This window comes from Photinus pyralis, unplaced genomic scaffold (assembly GCF_008802855.1).
Source record: "Photinus pyralis isolate 1611_PpyrPB1 unplaced genomic scaffold, Ppyr1.3 Ppyr1.4_LG2, whole genome shotgun sequence".
NCBI lineage: Eukaryota > Metazoa > Arthropoda > Insecta > Coleoptera > Lampyridae > Photinus > Photinus pyralis.
The window spans coordinates 20,971,342-20,992,500 of NW_022170403.1; the positions used below are offsets into that span (position 1 = coordinate 20,971,342).

Genomic DNA, 21,159 nt, shown 5'->3' on the forward strand with positions numbered 1-21,159 from the left:
TCCCAAATTTTAGCAGATGAGAACGCCCGGTGTTGTCCCCATGAGTATAGACTTATAAAGGGTTTCGCCTTGTAAAAATTTAAATTTTAAACTCCAAAAAATGATATTTTTGTACCTACCTAGTCCGTGGACTAAATCACCGTGTTTTGTCATTCATTTAAGGGGCTAAACGGCCAGTTTTTCTCCCGCAGGGAGAAAAACGCAACGCGGGACATAAAGTGACAGTACACAATTTCATATACCTATGTACAGGGTGGCTAACTAAGAATGCGAGGTACTGTATCTGAAAACCTATCCATCGTAGAAGTTTGCGGTAAAAAAATTATTAAAAACGGCCACGAGAAAAACCTGGAAAATATTTTTAAGTTTCTGAAATTGCCGCTAGGGGGCGTAACTGCAATCTAAAAAAGTGATGTTCCTATGAATTCCGCTATATTAACCTAACAAAAAAATGTCCGGTCTTTGAAGTCGACGATAATCTGAACCTTTTTTGTTTGACAGTTTTTGTTGTATCTCTAAAAATAAAGTGGTGGGGGGTATTCAAAGGTTCCGTAAAGAACACCCTGTATCTTCGAAACGGCTGAGCCGATTTAAACAAACTCGGGTTAGTTCAAAAGAGGTATTCTTCAGCTACAAATATTATAAATTATATTTGAAGTTTTTTTGTTTCACATATCACCGCTTGAAGGCTTTTTTCGACATTCCGACAATAATGGTTAATTTTCTCAAAAAAATTAAATACATTGGTTCGATTTTTTTTCAAAATATGTGATACGTTTGTGTTTACTCGAAGCATCTGGTTAAAGTTTCAAGAAAATTATCTATGAAAATTGTCCTAGTGACAGCCTTGGAAGTTGGACAGAGAAACACGAGTTGGAAAGTGGGTTAAAAATGGTTAAAATTAAAGTCGGGTGTTTAGTAATATCACTGGGCGTTGAGTATGGTAATACTTGTACATATTGTACAATATGTTTTGATTGAATGTGTTAACTGTTCACCTTTAGTTTTTCTTGATAAAATTGTTATCAGACATGTTTTAGGTTGTCATGAACATCAACATAATATAATAAATGGACTGCGCATGCCAATGCTAAGTACGGATACTGCAGGTGAAAGAGAAGGGAAAAGTAAGAGGGCAAGCGGTCTTTTACGGTTACGCATCTGATTGGTTCTGTCAACAGAAGCGACAGCGATCGCATTCAAGATAAATTGAAAGAACCAATCATATGCGTAACCGTAAGAGACGGCTTACCCTCTTAATTTTTATTATTATTATTATTTGTAAATTTTTCTTACAAGATGTGGTATAGTAAATGGAATTTTGTAACAAAAAGGTATAAACAGAGGAAACTTAATATTTCTTTTATTAGTCACAGATGATCTAAGAAGGAGAACATAAAAATGTGAAAAAGACTATCAATTAAAATACCATTTTTTTTATCAATTTTACACTGATAGGATAAATCGGCAAAATCACATTATTACATTTGCATAGAAAGCATTGCACTTTCCCACCAATGCGCATCACAGATAAATATCCACTTTACAATACATATAACAAAGCGAAATACAAAAAAAAGAAGTTATATTTCTAATGAGCAAGCACACATAATTTACAAAGACTTTTCATCTAAAGTTAGGTACATAGAAAAAGCTTTTTTTTATAGATTGAGAATTAAAACATTTACATTTTTCTACAATCATCACCTATTATTCATATATATATAATTTTCGTATTTTAACTATATACAATATTCATTTTAATGTTGTTAACTATATGTATGTACAGTCGATTTCATAAATATTATGCCCTGCCTCTGCAAGTACATATCCCTGAGCATCAAAAATATGGATTACCATTTACTTTATATTATTCGCAATTGTAGGAAGTCGCACGCAAAATATTTGCTACTCAATTTTAGAAATCCCTTTGCAAAATCTCTACACCTATTTAATATTACATACTAAAAGCATTAACAAATATTCAACCAAGTGATGATTATTGCACGGTTAAATTGGAAGAAACCTCTAAAGTTTTCCCATCGAAGGTAACAACAATCTGGTCGGGGTTGAAACAAAATTAACAACAAACATTTTTGCCACCAATTGTTTAAGAAATAAAACTTCCTTTAAAGATTCTTTCCAATGTTTTCACGAAACAATAAAAAAAATAATTCCGCACGTAAAAATAACACAAAAATTTTTGTAAAAAATTGCTATAGGTTATGAGCACCATCGCGATTGTAAATAATTAAAAATGATTTAAAAAAAAGGTCAGTAACATCACATAATGCCTAATATCACCAACTATGAGACAAATTTGCTCATTTCACATTCATTGCATTGTCAATGTGGGGATCACCTCACGGTTATCATAATTTTATCGACACCCAATAATTGTTTTACCTTCTCACTATATTTCACTAAAGCAATTTTTGATGCTCGAGTATTTATTTTCTCGCCGACGCACATATACTGACAGCACCGCGCCTGCTCCAAAAAGTCTGACATTTTGAGTTCACGCAAGACACTTTTGTAGTTAGTATGGACACTCGACGACGGTACAACAGGGCATATTTGTTTCAAAAGCGCATCCCTCGACTTAATCCGAAGTAGGTTCGACAAATCCTGAAGCAAAATCCATCGATCCATCGGCGCGTCCCCTCTAATACTATAAAGATTTGGTAACGGATGATCGCTAATTTCGAACTCTATATCTTCCTCATCCGAGGGTGGGTCGACCGGCGGTACATCTTCGAGGGGATCGTAACCGGTTTCGGCTAAATCTGGACATGGATGTTAGCGAAAATGGTTTGTTTTCGCGATATTGCTTACCAAAACAGCTCGCGGGTCCGTGGAAGTCCCAATGAGCAGATGGCTCGCCTGCAACGTCCGCTATGTGATTTTGCAGTAGGTTAACAGTGACTTCCTCGGTGGCAAGCGATAGGGGTTTTAGGCCAGAGTAGGTTGCTAAGGTTGGATCTGCTCCATAGGAAAGTAGCAGCCTCACTATTTCAACAAAACCGTTCTCTGCTGCTTCATGAAGGGGCCTGTAAAATCAAACATAGTTACCGTTTTCATCCCTAAATAAAATATAAAAACAAAAGTCATATTTTTTCACTATATCTAAACCCCCCCCCCCCCCTTATTATACAAGAAAAAATACATTGCAGCCCAAAATTTTAATAGTACAAGGTTTTGGTACGAAAAGAAGTTTTTTTTTGTTTCATGAATTATTTCAAAAGATCGTGAACAGCTTTGTCTAATAATAACATGTTTATAAGGTTGTGCCACTAACACTATTTATCGAGCTACTCATTAAATGCCCGACAGCCTTTTCCAAAATGGTACATTTACGTGTGATAACTCTTGAACGAAAGGTCCTAAAGACTTTGGCATATAACCCATTTTATAATTGCGCGACAGGAAGATGTTAACCGATTTTAAAAAATAAATTTTTCTTGTTTTGCCTATTTCATGCGAATATTTTCGCTATTATTATAACTTCGAAATAAAAAATGAATTTTTTTGGCCCACCCTGTAAACTAAAAAAATAATTTGTATAATTAATTCATACACAGGGTGTTTTTTTGGGAGCTTTAGTTAAAAGTAAAATAGGTATTTCGAAAATTTGTACTTAGCAGTTACTCTGAAGGCCGAATCGATATAAAATATAATATAATAAATATCAACCCCTATTTTTTATTGCATTTTTGGATTCTACGTGAAATTTCACTTCTTTTGATACCCATATGTCGATATCTACCATTTATGGTTTTTAAGTTATTTTGACTTTAAGAAAGAAATGCCGGATGCAGATGGTACCTTGATAATTGATTACTTGAAAACGGTTGTAGTGATGGCAACCTATTTTTATCAGTGCATAGAGAATGAATAGGGCCTTCTTTTAGTACACTTAAAAAAAAGGTAAGTTGCGTACGACCGCCCCTATGGATATCCAAATTTATGAAACTTCAAAGACTAAAAACTCAGTTTTTTTAAATGGAATGACCATGTTCTTACTATTCCATGAGATAGAGAATCGAAATGGGCATATTTTAACAATACATGTTCCTATAGCTATCTTTAACAGTTTCTGACTTATTCCCATTTTATTGAATTGACACTATTTTTTTAGGATTTTCTTTTTAGTAGTCGGCCATGATTCTATAACAATTGAATTTTAAACAAATCTAGTGACACTAATCCATCACCCACTGTTATAGGTTAACATAAGTTTTTCAAAAATCGAAAAATGACTCGCAGTGGTCTCACCTATTTTGGAATTTAATTGTTATTTATGGTGAAACGGACAGAATCGCGGCACGTGCTTGCCGTACATTCATTCGAACACTGGAACGAAATTGTATGAATTTTGGAACCCCCAAATGCACTACAAACCGTTGAAGCACAAGTGATACAAAGCTCTACAAGAGAATATTTAAGAAAATGAATTGAATTGCAATTGCAAGATTAACAAAATAAATTCAATGCAAAATATAAAAAACTTCGTTGAAACATTTTTAGTATGGAATTGTTGCTAGAACAAATATCGCAATACCTCTCTGAATTTCCAGACTTATACGTTGTTTAAGAAATTCAGTTGAACGACTCTTTAGATTTTTCAAAAATTTTCCGTCCTATATCCTTAATATGAGTTATTTATTAATGAATTATTTAGACTAGAACTAGAATCAACGGTATTAAAGAATCCATTCCTTGATTTGTTTCAAATTCGATTGTTATAAAATCATGGCCAACTACTAAAAAGAAAATGCGAAAAAAAATGGCATCAATTCCGAGATCAATTCAATGAAATGGGAATAAATCAGAAACTGTTAAAGATAGCTCTAGGAACATGTAATATCAAAATATGCCAATTTCGATTCTCTATGTAATATTAAGAACATGGTCATTCCATTTAAAAAAACTGAGTTTATAGACTTTGAAGTTTCTTAAATTTGGATCTCCATAGGTGCGATTGTACGCAACTTAACTTTTTTTAAGTACACTAAAAGAAAGCCCTATTCATTCTCTATGCACTGATAAAAATGGGTTGCCATGACCATAACCTTTTTCAAGTAATCAATTATCAAGGTATCAAGCTGCATCCACCATTTTTTTTCTTAGTCAAAATAACTTAAAAACCATAAATGGTAGATATCGACATATGGGTATCAAAAGAAGTGAAATTTCACGTAGAATCCAAAAATACAATAAAAAATAGGGGTTGCCATTTAAAATAGCGGAATCTACTTCCGATATTTCCGGAAGTGCAGACATTTTGAAAATATTTTACATAGATTCGGCCTTCAGAGTAACTCCTAAGTACAAATTTTCAAAAACTTACGTATTTTACTTTCCCAGAAACGTTTAACTAAAGCTCCCAAAAAAACACCCTGTATAGGGTAAGTTTTTTCTGATGGTTGATAAAATGATCTTGGAAACTAGTAGAGAGAAACGATTCAAGGGGGAAAATTGCAGCTTTACTAGCACATGTAAATATTCTTGATTTTCGAAAATAATGCATCATGAGTAACTAGATAAACGCACAAATATTTTTTTCGTTTGGTACCTCTGGCTTCATTATTATTGAATTTAAAAATATTTACTGACTTGTTGTCCACTTCAATTTTCACCGAAGGATTTATCTGACGAAATATAAGTTGGTCATCTTTCTAAAGTTAAATTAAATTGCGTTGCATCAACTCACCACTGCTTATTATAATGAGACAAATTATACATGCAGTTGTTGGTTAATTATATGGTAAATAATTATAAATAACTTCGTTGAAAAGCTATTCCAATTAAAAAACGTTACAATACCGTTGGAAGAGTATCGCTTGTGTATTAATTATCTAAACATAATTTGGTTTCTTTATTTGAGGGGTACATTACAAAGAAAGATGACAGTATAATATTCAAGTATCGCTCATTAATTAAACTCCAAAGAAATCTGCTAATGTCTCTTTGTGAAAAGTAAGGCTGTTAGCTCAATAGGTCTCCTCAATTATTTAAAAATAGGTGTTTACGTAAATTCAAATCAGGAAATCCTGTGGTTACAGCAAAAGTTACTATATTTATACGACTACCGCATCTACTTAAACGTTGGTATCCGTTATCAACAACATGATACGATACAGTAGTCGTTTACAAGTGTTTTAGTTTTGACAAAACATATCCGCCGTTTCGCGCTTAGGTTTAGATTTACACCAAAGCCAGTGAAATATTGCTATGTAAACTTTAGATTGAAATAATGCCGACAATAAGGGTAATGCCTTCCTGGGTTGCTAAAGAATGAGCATAAGCACACGCTATATTTAACTTTTAGGAAATGTGATGGAATTTATTACAAAGAGGCATATGATTGTTGAGTTTTATTTAATTTTAGTCGTAGTGGTACTTAAGGCTCCTCTGTAGTCAATCCGCCATATTGGAAAAATAGCTAAACTTTCTTATGAAATACTGCTTTTGTAGTTGAAGTCTAACAAATTCTCGATAGTGGATATTCTTTGCAATGATGAAAAGAACGGCCGTACTTAAAAAAAGTTGAAATATCGGTCTTAGTTTTTTAGGAAGATCGATGAATAGAAAAATCGTTTTTCGTAAATAACGGCCGTTGTAATGGGAGTAGAAAAACCTACTGCACCAATTTGGAAATCCGACAGTATTTCTTACGGCGGTACTTCCATCTATTATGATAAGTAAGGCATATATTTTAAAAAATATGTTTCGCGATCTTCTGAAAAAAATCAAAACGCTAACGTAAGGATAGGCAACTCAAATTGCACTTATAACGCCTGAGGCGACAACTCATTACTTGAAAGGGAAAACAAAAGAAACTACCTGGCATTACCCTACATATTGTTGCGCCGTTCCTAATGATATGGATTAGATAAATTACTATTTATTATTTATTTATTTGAATGCTGTTGATTTGTAAATCATAATGTCACATATTCCCAAGACGAAAAATGGATATCCTATTATAGGTACATTGGAAATAATTTTTTATTTCTAAAACCTTTTGCATCCCATCAGCATGCTTCAAGAAATAAAAAAAACCTATAATAAGGCTGTAATAATATTTCCCTTTGACGGGGCGGGTGGTACGTACAATACTAGGTACTTCACATATTATATCATAAGTAGTGCTAAATATGAACTCTGTTTTATAACAATGCTTTCAAACTACTAGAAGCGTAGCACTTTGTTTAGTTAGATCAAATCAAAAATGACTAAATTACACGTTTGTGTACATTTCCCATCTAAAATTATCAGTTTCCTCAGATAGTCCAGTATGCGGAGCAGTCAGAAGGGCCGATTCCTGCAAAATATGGTGTAAACGATTTTAACGTTTTAAATGGTACATTTGGGTCTAAATAACATGTATCTGAAGAGTGCACACCAATTTTTTCCCGGCACAACTTTTGGCAGCCAAAAAACCTCAAAACGTTCGGACTTTTTTCAATTTTTCTTGAAAACGGTCCATATTTTATGAACACTTCTTTAGTAAATTAAAGAAAACAAAATTCTGCGTCGATAAAAAAAACAAACAAAATCGGTCCAATAGAACAATTTTTACAAGCGATCAAAAAACGCCCATTTTTTCCAACTTTTCTAAAGAACTGAGTTAACCTTTTTTTAATGCGTTGTGGCTCCTCAAGGAACGATAAAATCCACTACCCCCCCTCCCTAAAGATTGTAGAACATCAATCAGAGAGTTCAAAAAGTACCAACAATTTAAAATTGGACCAATTTTTGATATTCGTTGAAAAAAATGGGCGTTATTTGATCGCTTGTAAAAATTTTTCTATTGGACCGATTTTGTTTGTTTTTTTTATCGACGCATAATTTTGTTTTCTTTACTACTAAAGAAGTGTTATTCATAAAATATGGACTAAAAGTAAGTCTTCGTGAAAATTATCTATTTCGAGAAATGCGATCAAAAGCAAAAGATGCACATGCCCTTTGCTTTCCATAAAGTTGCGCCCAATAGATAACAAATGACACATAGGCATTTTTTCACTTATTAGCGGAACATAAACATAGGAAACGTCGTGGTATGTTATATAAAAGAAACGCTACCGATATAAATACAATTCCCCTTTTTAGTTAAATTCCTAAGCGGGATACGATAACTAATGGCCGACACTGACAATTTTATTTAAAACAAAGTGTCACTGTTTTGCTCATGTAAAGTCAAGTTAGTGAAAGTGGTGGATATAAAAAAATTCTTGCACTTTTAAAAAAATTCGACTATTTATCTTTCCGTTTGAGAATACCTTTTGATGGAGTCCCACAAACTTCACATCAACTTGGCGAATTTTTTTTCAAATTTCCAATGTCGACAGAAACCGGTAAATTTTTTCTACTACCTACCTCTTTTTTCAATATGGACTGATATCAACTTTTTTTTTTTTCTTTTATTGTATCTAAAGGATTATAATTTCCTATTACAAGGGTACAAACGTGCTAAAACAGTGCGTAATACTTTAACGAAAACAATTTAACAAAAAAAATAAAAATATTAAGAGAATTATGAGACATGAGAAAAAAACAAAAAGTTGAATCATTGTGGTTTTACAAATTATAAAAAAAAATTACTCATTTAATAGGAACGATCGCGCTCTCAACATAGAGGTGACAAAATATATCAACTTTATCAACAGGAATATTTGTCCCTCAAAAAATAGGAGGATCTTTTACCATTGAATTCAGGGCAAAAAAGTGAAGTCATCTTACCGCACAAAAGATGTTCGGAAAAATTCTCCATGGGTCGTGCATAGATATAAATAAGTAATTCGCTAAATGTACAATTGTTATTAGTTTTTGAAAAGATAAGAATTTATTTAGAATGAGTATAAATGTTATACTTTTAATCATTGTAACAGAATTTTAAATGTTAGCTACCATTTTTATGAAAAACATACATTTTTTGTTGTTGTTCACCCTGGTATATAAGTAAAGAAAGATTTATTTTAGGTGTTCGAAGTGCCGGTTTTTTTAGGATGTACCATACCTAAGTGAATTCATTCATGGACATGTACCTAATAACTATAAAAATCTATAAATCAGTAAAAATGATTAGAACAAATCACAAGAAATAAAGGGGTAATTAAAAAATGTTATAACAAACAATGCTAATCTAGTCCACTAATTACTTGAAAACCAGGTAATTTACAGAAGGTGTCATTATAGAAAAATGCAGTAAATGCATTGAATAAGTAATTTATTCAACGGTAACAGAAATAGGTATCTGTGCATCTCCAGTCAAATATTGTACAGCTTTTCCATAAACTTGTTTACATAATTAGTCCTTGATCATTATACATGGTCTATTGTGTTTGAACAATAAATGAAGAGAATATGCAAAACTGAGAAGGATAGATACATCGTTGGATTCACTCAAGGATATCATGTAGCAGTGTGTATTGTTGGTGGTCTAACCAACTGCAATAACACTGAAATACAAATTGACTACAGAGGAGCCTTAAGCGGAAAAAATGGTGCAAAAATTTATTAGGTTGTAATTGTTTCTTGTTGTAATTTAAGACGTAGAAGTTAAATAACATGTGGGTAAAGAATGTATTGCGAAAATTAGTTAACAAATGCTTGATAAAGGGACTTTATCAAAGTAAAATTTAATTGAATGATATAAGCGATGGCACAGGTGTTGCTCGCTTTTCGTCGGCCTTTACCGAAGATTTAAAAAACGCGATGGAGGTGGTGAGGACTTTTATAAGAAGATGAGGGTTTGTTACAAGGTTTAATTTGTGTAAATTTGAGCTAGCTAGTGTTATTTAACTGGTGTAATGAATTCATGCCATAGCATCTATTTTTTATGAGCCGGAATAAAAGGGAAACAGCAATATTTATTTAATTATCTATTTCTTGGGTCGATAAATAACTCACAGCCGGCTTACGTAGAAAGAGTCACTACTCACCTTATTCCTCCTTGCGCCGATTCACTAACATTAGCACCATATAGCAAAAGTAATTTGGCAATGCTGAGATGGCCTCGCGCACACGCTTCATGCAAAGGTGTATACCCGGCATTATCTTTCGGCGACGCGAAGCTATCCAGTTTTTCTAAACAGTATGCCGTTATATCCTGCAACAACACATTTATTACAAAAACATAAGTGACATCGTTACGAAAAATTACCGTATAACCTAGCCTCGCTGCTCGATGTAGATGCGTTTCGCCTATACCTTTGTTCATGACCCACATTTTGATTTCCCTCTGTATATCCTGCTCCGATTCCGGAGTAGCCTTCGGTAAGGCTCCTCTTCGTTTCGGTTTCGGTGTGGTATCCGTGTCTACGTTTTCCTTCTTAACCTGTTTTTTCTTTTTGCGAATGTAATCGAAACCGGAACTGAATTTACGTCGGATGTTCTTCATTTTTCTTCTTGCGGGCGTAGTGTAATCGTCACCATCTATCGAGGGTGTTTCGGATTTACTATCGCGATCCTGCTTAATCAAACTATCCTCGTCGACAAATTCCGATATGATTTTTTTGGCGGTCAACGATTTCAGCAAATTAACGCAACCCTTGCGACCTCGATTTAACAACTTATTCTTCAGAACCTCTCTCGTATTTTCGAGAACGGAACTAATTTTTAGGTCTTCTATACTAGAAGCATTGCAGTGTTCGTTCGAAAAACTAATATTTAATTGCGATTTGTTTTCTAGTTCTTCAGTATTGTCGACGCACGTAACGGGCGGTGCCGAAGCGGGACGGTCTTCACCAAACACCTCTTTGATTGTTGCTTTCTGTTTCAATACCCTGCTTTCTAACCGTGTCCGGGATGATTTGATAACAGTTTTGAATTCTTTATTCACTCCGAGCAAATTCTTGGAATTGTTAATAAAAGTATCCTTAAAATTGTCAATGGTCTTCTTTCGGAATTCTAACAAAGCGGATTCTTCCTTCACAATAGGCCCGATTGTTTTGGAATTTATGGTTTCAACCTCTAAGCCGGGGGTTGGTAACAACTCCAACTCTTTTTCGGATTTTTCGACGACCTTGGGAGCTTCCTCGCTCTTCTTTTTTAAACGTTTTCGTTTACGAGCACCGCATCGCTCCATCAATCGATCCAAGATTGAATTGGTATTTTTTGGTTTGGAGATAGGCGCGCTTTTAACAGATGAACTGCCCTCTTCCGAATCATAGTTATTTTTAACGAAGGAAAAGCTAAAGTTTGAGTTAGAATCGAGATCGCTATCTATTGGTTCGACTTTAATTCTGGCCTTCACGCAGTCGGGATTGTCAGAGGGAGAAGGAGAATTTGGGCACGGGTCTAGATCTGGTAAGGAGGTGGATAAACGGTGCCACTGAGGAGGTCTTGTGACGTGTATTAATGCCGCAGGCATTCGAAGCGATCGTTTGTACTTGTAAACCTCTTCCTCCCATCCGGGATGGAAATCAGTTCCATCTCCAAACCCAGATTTGTCTTTGGGAATGTTAGACGCGTCTTTTCCTCCGTTTTCGTTGCCTTCTTTCTTAATTTTTTCGGAAGAATTTTTAACTGTTTCGCTTTCAGCTTCGGAACCGCTATCACAACCCACTTCTACTTTAGGCGTTATATTCTCCTCCTTTTTTATTGAAACTAAACCTTCGGCATTCCCAACGGTTGTAGTAGTTACTGTAGTTTGATTCTTACAATTGATAAGAGGAACGTCCGAGTCCGAGTCGCTACCCTCCTCTTTGATTTCCTCTTTAACTTTATCGTCAGGTTTTTCGCGAGTAACTACAGTTTCCAGTTTTGCTAACACGTCAGCCTCCACTTTTTTCCGCCGTCCTCTCTTCTTTCCAATACCAGTCTTTAACTGCGCCATAAACTTGTCACACGCATCGTCGAAGGAAATGTCGAACGACAGAGACGGCTCACCACCCTCGTTAGAGCTTGTCTTAGGTAGCACTTTCCGATCCCTACGCATTTCCAATAACGATTGCCTTTCCAACACCGGCATCTCGGTGTCCGAATCGCTATCCGGAAAATCAAACACGGACGTCTCGGAGGAACTTCTTAACCCGGATTTATCTCTAGGAGGTACGTTGCTCGTTACCGTTCCGTTCATCTCATCCTCGCTTCGATTAAACAATTTCCGGCGAGGAAGATGAGAGGATTTTTCGCGAGTAAGCTTAGGAGGACTAGAGCCGTTCGAAAGTTCGATGGATAGTTTTAATTGATTTTCACTGAGCGGTCGAGCCGCAGTGCTGTCGGTCGTTGCCGCGTTGTAATGGTTTCCGACTTGCTTTAACTCCGCTTTGGTACGAATACGGGCGGCGAGAATCGCAGTCAATCCGTCTAGGTCTGTATTGGAATTGGCCAGCGAAGCCATGTTGGGATCTAAATGTTTGTTAATGGCTCGATTATCTTTGGGAATTTCGCTATCGAATTTAATTGAGTCTATTGCTTTCGGTAAATGGAATTTGTAAATCGGAGGTGTGTTACTGTTTTGATCAAATATGCTCGTGGCGGCAAACGGTGACATGTTGTGGCGCCCTACTACTCCCGGTTTTGGCTGTAAAGGTGCCATAACGTCAGTTGAAGGTTGCTGTACGTCTGAGCGGGGATGATGAAGTGGATGGTCCTGAGGCTTGTGTTGTTCGCGCTCTAATTTCTTTTGCGCCTCCTTCGCACCTTTAATTTCTAAGCTGTTGCGTAGCAAACTAAGAACCCGTCGATCGGCAGCACCCCCTACATTGTTTCGGTTTGTGTTCGCCATCGGTAAGGAGGAGTTTGAGTTTGTTCTGGGTAAGGAATGTTGAACGTAGAGCTGCTGTTGAGATCCATGATTAGTGTACCCAGGGTACTGATGTGCTACGGGAGTCGGCACGTAAGTCTGATTGTGACCACTATGCATGTACTGCGCTGAGTTGTTGGGGTACGGCTGCGAGGGTTGGCCGGAGGTGTACTGCGGTCTGTGATACGAGGCGTAAGATTCCTTGGTCCGGTCTTGAGTTGAAGTAGGAAAATTTCCATTCACAACTTGCTTAGAGGGTTGCATCGGTTCTTGTTGCAAACGTGATTTTGCGTACGAAGACAACCTTTGCTCTATCTGCTGATCGATAGTTTGTCTCCAAACGTCAACTTTTTGAATTTTGCTAGGAACAGCGGATGGCATAGGATCAGGTGGACGTTTACGTTGCGGATCACCTGATGGTACCGCGTACATAGCCGAACCTTTTCCGGAGGGTGGCAGAAAGTCGATGCGAGGTAACCCGTGCGCCGCCTTCTTGGGAGTGTTTTGTAACATACTCGTGGGAGGATAGTGAGGCGATGTATGCGTCATATTATGTCGAGGAACGTTGCCGGAAGGTTGTGGGGGAACCGTCTGATATGCTTTACGATCGTAGTATTGTCTTTGATTAACGTTGTCACAAGCTGCCTGTCCAGGTAATCGTCGACTATCAACTTTGGCAGCGGTCGGTGCTTGTGATAAAGCCGATACGTTGAAGTTTGGAAGAAAATCGACTTTCGGCACCCCTGAGCTGGGCTGAGGTGTCGGTTTGTTTGTATGACTGCGTTGGTAGGCATTATTGTACACCTCAATAGGATAATTACTGGGAGCTTGCATCGGTGGTCGTCCTGTTTGATAGTACTTTGCAAGTCGTTTTTGCTCGTTGCTTGTATCGGTGTCGTCGAGTGTCGAATCGGCTGACGTTCTTACAGTTTTAACCGATAAATCTAAGGGAGACTCGCGTTTTTGTTTAGCAGCAGGAGTCATGTTGGGATGTGGTTGTATGACTTTAGAGTTGGGCATGTGATATGTTTTGGGTGACTCTTGATGGGCATAAGATGATTGGGCGTGCACACCAGGAGTGCTTGTCATGCTTACAGTAGTAGAGCTTGTAAATTGGTTGCTAGAGTACGTAACCGCCGGAGGACATTGATAAGGTTGCGATACTGTTGTGCGAGTGTGATGCGGATTTGAGTAATCTGTGTGACTATTTTGAGAAGGGTATTGTTGTTGCACTGGAAGTTTCGCGTCGGTCACTTTTGTGGGATACGTAGACGCAGACGTAGAAGCGGACGACGCAGGTGCGCGTGGTTTACTGTTTGCAATACGTATCGCTTCTCGACTACTTCTACTGGAATGATAATTAAGAGAGGATAAAGCAGCAATCGGAGGTAGATTATGGGTTGTTCGGTAAGGTTGAGGTGTTTGAGGATTTTGTGCCAAAGACATATTTGACTGGTCTTTGAGATTAGTGTTTTCAGGATTATGAGAAGGTGTAGCTTTCGATGTTATGTATGTGTTTTCGGTTGGATAGGAGTTTTGTGAATGTGATGGATAAGGGTGAGCGTATGATACTTCTTGTGGTTGTGTTTGCGAATACCCTTGACTAGATGCTACCTGATACGAATGATTGTAGTACTGTGCTTGTTGAGGTTGAGTATGAACAGGGTAATACGTGCGACTTTGCTGATAACCCGAATAAGCTTGTGACTGTTGCTGTGTATGATTTTGAGATTGTTGCATTTGATGGTACGTTTGAGCCTGCGGTGCTGTTATTTCTTGTACCCTTGAAGGAGCTCTGTTTCCAATTGGAGTCGTCGATTGCTGATATGCCGGATTAGGCATAATATGCGACTGAAACTGTTGCTGTTGTTGCTGCTGCTGCTGCTGTTGCTGCTGTTGTAAATGATGTGGCGATTGTTGAATCTCTCGTGAATGCGGTCTAGCAAACTGATACGTATGTGATGTCGGAATAGATTGTTCTTGGTGAGAATTTGGCGCATGGTAACTGGAAGAACTGCGTATTTGCTCTTGTACTTGACCCTGATTGTGAGAGGATGGTCGCGACGGTTCGGATTGGTGTGACGGAGGCCTCTGTTGTGGATCACGAGGTTGAGATCTTTCTTGAGGGGGCCAATAGGACGACGTGGGTGTTCTTTCTGGATTTTGTTCTGCATTGTAATGAGGATTTTGATGTTCGGTTCCTGTGGGATACACAGGGTTTGACGTAGAACATGTTGCAGTAGGCAACCCTTGAAAGTACTGACGTGCACCCTCTAAAACGTTGGTAAAACTCACATCCATGTCCCGTACGATCCACCAGCCCCAAATTCGAGCTGAAACAAAAGAAACCTATTACTTCTATGTGAATAACCTGTGATTATTTTGGAAGCGACGCTAAAAAAATACTGGGCGTCGCGTCGGTAGGTGAACAAGGAAATACGAGGCCGTTTCTATAGCAACCGCGTCAGTCGCGATGAATGTATGTAGCAAAATTGGAACCTCGGGCGTATTAAACCATTCCCTAAATATCTACGTTTTTATTCTAACGAACGCCTGTAATATTAACCGAATAAAAATCATTATAATGTTTCAAAATTTATCGGTGCCAAATTAATAGCGTCGGGACGTCTCAAAGGGCGTCGTACTAACCCTCGTCAATGCTGGCACATCGCCCTCTCGGAATGCGTCATCTTCAATAGAAATGTGTAATCGCGTACGAAATTATACACTGCAAGCTTCCCAAAAACCCTAGATGACAATAAAAGACACGTCATCTAAAATAGGGGTTGATCATTTAAGCGGCAAGGAGGTTGTCGCTTTCAACATTATTGACGTTATAGAAAAAAACATCGAAATTGAGGTCAGTGACGGACGATTTATCCTTGACCGAACCCACTGCCGAATGCTAATTAAGTTAGCAAAAAATTTAGTAAGCGCTTCGATGTAAATTTTCGCACGTACCTGCGATTATTGAAAGAAAAAGCTTTCGGGCGGGATTAAAATTTCACCGTAAAATATTTCTTTTTAAGAGAACTAGATCAGAATACATTTTGGCAAAAACAAACTGTTATTAGATATGAGTGCATTGGAAAATTCTATCAGAATCATCAACGTATAATCAGGGTCAATGGCTAACCTAAAAAAAAATTAAACCTTGCTGTTTGTTTTAATTTTAATCACAGTCTTATTCTGTCCGAAGTTTAAAAATATGTATGCGCAAGTGACGGTCAAACGAAGGTTTGTAATTTAAAATTTATATAATAGTTGAGTAGGTGCTAGTAAATATGTTGGTTCTATCATATGCATTTCATTATAATGCTTTTTAAGAAAATTGCAGGAACCAACGATGAAAAGTCTACAAATGCTTCGATCTCATGTCACTGATGGTGTAAATTAATCAGGTAAGATTAGTCCAATAAATGAGTTGATTTCACTTTTTCAATTGGACTGATCTCCTTACCTGATTAATTTACACCATCAGGAACCAACGATATTACTTTTGATTTTTTTGTTTAAATTAGTAATGAAAGGCAGCAATACAATTTTTACGAATAATTGATCAATTTCGACATTTTAACATGATTTTTTCTACGAAAGTGTAGAAACGCGATTGTTTTTGTAGGTAAATTGATTGTGAAAACAGGTCTTTGAAACACTAGTGCGGCAAAAATGTTTTCTGCACGCATTTTCTACACGCTAATAAGAGTTAAGTAACCTTCTACCCCAACTTTCCCAACACTACATATTACTTGGAGATTTCAATAGTCACAACACGTTATGGGGATCTCGCCACACGGACGCAAGGGGAAGAGAAATTGAAAAATTTTTAAACATAAACCCTATCAACATATTAAATGATAATCAACCAACACACATAAATTCAGCATATGGCACATATTCAAGTATAGATTTAACTTTCACATCCCCAGAAATATTTCCGGAAATAGATTGGAAACCTATGAACTACCTTTACGACAGCGACCACTACCCACTACATATAACAATAAAAGGTAGACCAAAAGCATACTACGCTCCACCTAGATGGAAAATTAAAACAGCCAATTGGACTCTCTTCAGTGCTTTAACAGAAATTGAGGAAACCCTAGAGCCAGATCCAAATAGTATAGACACAACTGTTACTTACCTTGTGAACAAACTCATACAAGCAGCGGAAACAGCGATAGGGAAAACTAAGCCATCAAATTTTAAATTTAGCGTACCATGGTTCAATTCAATATGTAAGAAAAATGTACAAATAGCAAAAACAGCTTATAACTACTATAAAAGTCATCCAAATACGGAAAACTATATCATCTTTAAAAAAGCAAGAGCTTTATCAAGACGTACAGTAAAAGAGGCTAAAAGGGAATCATGGCAGTTATACGTCTCATCAATAAATACACAAACAACAAGTACAGAAGTATGGAAAAAAATTAAAAACTTGAAAGGAACTAAACAACAACAAAAAATTAATGCAATCACAACTCCCAACAATACAATAACAACAAATACAAACGAAATTGTAGAAATACTAGCAAATTTCTTTGAATATAATTCATCAGATAACAACCTACCTGAAGATTTTCTAAAATTTAAAACCGATACTGAAGCAACAACACCACCAGCAATGCTCACTCAGTCAACTCATATACTCAACAATAAAATCTCCAAATCAGAATTCGACAAAGCACTACAATCGACAAAAAATACATCAACGCCTGGACCTGATGAAATCCCATATATATTCCAGAAAAACATATCGGACTCTTGTATAAAATTTATTTTAAAAATCTACAATACAATCTGGATACATAACACATTTCCAAAACAATGGCAGCATGCCATTATAATCCCTGTTCTGAAACCCGGTAAAGATTCCATCGCCCCTACAAGTTACCGACCAATTTCTCTTTCCAATACACTTTGCAAACTGATGGAAAAAATAATAAACAATAGATTATCTTGGTACATAGAACGTCATGGGCTATTGAACCCGATCCAAGCTGGATTTAGAAAGAACCGAAGTACAATAGACGTACTATTAAACCTCGAATCTGAAATACATAATGCTTTCATAAATAAAGAAATACTAACAGGAATATCGCTCGATATAGAAAAAGCTTTTGACATGACATGGAGATACTTACCTTTAAAGAAACTCCGCGAATGGAAAATAGAAGGAAATATATACAATTTCATACAAAATTTTCTTCGAAACAGAACATTTCAAACAAAGATACAAACAACATTATCACGGAAGAAATCCCTTAAAAATGGCATCCCACAAGGTTCCCCCATCAGTGTAACCCTATTTTTAATGGCAATAAATGACATTACTACGCCACTTAAAAAACCTACAAAAGCATTTCTCTTTGCCGATGACCTGTTTATATATAGCAGGGGAAAGGATCAAACAACTATTCAGAAGCATCTACAAGTATCCATCAACAACTTAGTACAAACTGCAAAAATAACCGGCTTTAAATTTTCGGCCCCAAAGACAAAAATCATAAACTTCACTAAATTAAGAAAAGTAGAACAACCACACTTATTCCTAGGCAATGCCAGATTAAAGTACCACTCAGAAATAAATATATTAGGACTCACGCTTGACCAGAAACTTACCTTTAAATCCCACATAAATAAAATTAAAAATAAAACAACAAACATAGGTACTAAATCTATTAAAAACATTATCCAATTGTGAATGGGGAGCTGACACTGAAAGCCTGCTAAGAATATATCGGACTCTGATTAGACCTATTATTGATTATGGATCAATCATATACGCATGTGCGAAACCGACAACACTGAAAAAATTGGACCCTGTACATCATTCAGGAATACGTATTGCTTTAGGAGCATTCCGTACGACACCTATAGATCGCCTTTTATGCGAAGCGTCGGAACCATCACTTCAAACTAGAAGAATGATACTTTCTACTCGATATTACATCAAAAGGTTCAACGACCAAGAACATTTTTCTCATAATAACATCTACAGCAACAGATATTATCACAAGTACCTAAACAATGCATCCTTATCCCAACCATTCCACATCCGAATAAAAAGCATGTTAACAATAACCAAAAAACCATCAGAAATCACTACAAACGATAAACCTCGAATCCCTCCTTGGACATATGACATACCGGAAATAAACCTCTCCTTACTAAACTTTCCAAAACAACAATTTAATAACCAAATAATAAAAACCCAGTTTTTGGAAATACTGTCTAAATACACCGGTCAAGAAGTCTACACCGACGCAACCAAATTAAAAAACGAGGTAGGAGTAGCAATTATTCTGCCGGATCAAGAGATATTATACAAAATTAACGAAGCATCGGTTTACACTGGAGAACTGAAAGCTATAAAAACTGCACTCGTCCAATCCCAAATGCAAAACATTGAAAGTATAACCATAATCACCGACTCGCTATCATCAATACAATCCATACAAAAACTATATCCTGACAACCCCATCGTCCAAGACATACAAACAATAATAACTGAGAGACAACTGGACAACTATATAACAACGATTATATGGGTTCCATCGCACAAAGGAATAACCGGAAATGAAAAAGCGGATCAACGGGCAAGGGAAGCTGTCATAAATCCACATCAAATCATAACAGAATGTACTATACCAGACCTACAAAACATCCAAAAAACGCAAATTCTAGACAAATGGCAAAACGCATGGTCCCTCACAACACAAAAACTAAAAACAATAAAACCAAACATAAAGAAGTGGACCACTCAACAAACATCCAACAGAAAATGCCAGGTAGCGACCACAAGACTTCGGCTAGGACACACGGCTATAACGCACAACTACTTAATGCAGAAATTATTACCACCTATATGTGACGAATGCAACACGGAATTAACTGTTCAACACCTAATAATCGATTGCAAGAAATATGAAGTAGCTAGACAGACATACAACTTCCCAGGAACACTACAACAGGCGCTTAATCCGGAAGGACCGCACATCGAGAACATCAGTAAATACCTACAACAAATAAACCTATTTAAAAATATATAATGTGATAGTGTGTCTGTAATATTATAGGTGCCAATGACCTTGGTAGTCGAGGTACCTCCCAATAAATATATATTAAAAAAAAAAAAAAAAAAAAAAACGTATGCGAAGACCTCTTTGTAATTGTATTGCTTTATTCACAGTTTCGTTATATAAGACAATGCTAGAAAATTTGGATCACTAAAAACTACAATTAAACTACAACTAAAAAATCATACATGAAATATTACTAATTACTAATATTAATATTAAGGTACAAGATGAACAATTACCTATGCTTACACCTGGAATTGTCGACTTTAATTGATTAATAGATTTTATCTACTTTGCGTTACTAATCGACTCATTATTATATCAAAAACAGTTTAATTATGAAGGCTATTATTAACGTGTTTTTGGTGTTTTTTATTTGTCGTATATTGGTAACATCCGTCGCGGCACAGAATATGTCAATGTCAAACGTCAGTGATTGAGGTTAAATTGTTTGTTTTGATAATGAATTATTGAACTTTTGTGCAAGTTTAATTGTAAAGAAGACTTTCCTAGTTATATAAATCAGTGTACGTAAGTGATCCACAATAATTGTAAAGAAATACCTAATGTTTGGCAATTTTAGTGTGTTTATTACTTAGAAATAAAGAATGCAGGTGGGAAAGTGGATTCTTCGGTTACATGGCAGTAAGTAAATGCAATTATCTGCAATTCATTTATGCCATACTTGCTTTTAGATTCCCAAGTAAAAAAGTAACAAGAATGGTGGCTGCAAGCATGTGAACTATTGGAATTCGAGGATGTAAAAAGAAGGCTGTGTTCTCGTCATTTTAACCGTTATGAGTGCATCGATTTGGATGCACGCAAGCACGATGGGGGTCACTTAACACCTAAAAGATTTCCAACTCTACAATGTTACTTTCATTTTAAAATCAGTAAATGTCTTTAATTTAATTGTGTTTCTTTGAACATTAGTAATGTAGGTACCACTTTGTATTATAGCTGATGCGAACTTATCCGATTTCATGTTATATTCAAGGTATAATCCCTATAGTCAATTGCAATTTAAGTTTCTAAATCGTTACAAGGTTGCCCATCGAGGTTGAAGGGTGTAACCGTAAACAAACTCGGCTGAGGAAGCTTGAAAGTTCTCCGTGAAAATGCTACAGATTCCAAGCAGAACGATAGGGAGTACCTCGAGCCAGAACGCATTGGGCTGCACACGAACATTGCTTCGAGTTAGCAATTAATTTGTTCCACTAGGCCTTTGGCTGCTGAGTGGTAACTGCAGGTGTGGAATCATTGCCGAAAACAATGTTGAGGGTACAAAAAACGTCCCTGATAGATGATGGGAATTTAACC

The 21,159-nt window shown here is 36.4% G+C and overlaps 1 protein-coding gene across 1 annotated transcript; it reads right to left on the bottom strand.

The window, feature by feature from the left end:
* Positions 1-1,348: 1,348 nt before the first annotated feature.
* Positions 1,349-15,103, bottom strand: LOC116162797. The gene is made up of 4 exons (XM_031476510.1): positions 10,169-15,103; positions 9,948-10,114; positions 2,836-3,050; positions 1,349-2,786 (listed from the first exon to the last, which is right to left on the bottom strand). The coding sequence occupies exons 1-4, from the start codon at positions 15,053-15,055 to the stop codon at positions 2,359-2,361; spliced, it is 5,697 nt and encodes a 1,898-aa protein (XP_031332370.1). The 5' UTR covers positions 15,056-15,103; the 3' UTR covers positions 1,349-2,358.
* Between the last annotated feature and the right edge of the window lie 6,056 nt (positions 15,104-21,159).

Coding starts and splice junctions, on each gene's coding strand:
- LOC116162797 (XM_031476510.1), bottom strand. CDS start 15,055: ATGGATGTGAGTTTTACCAACGTTTTAGAGGGTGCACGTCAGTACTTT. Junction 3,051..9,947: donor TCGGCGCAAGGAGGAATAAG/GTGAGTAGTGAC, acceptor TTGATTTTACAG/GCCCCTTCATGAAGCAGCAG. Junction 2,787..2,835: donor CGGACCCGCGAGCTGTTTTG/GTAAGCAATATC, acceptor ATCCATGTCCAG/ATTTAGCCGAAACCGGTTAC.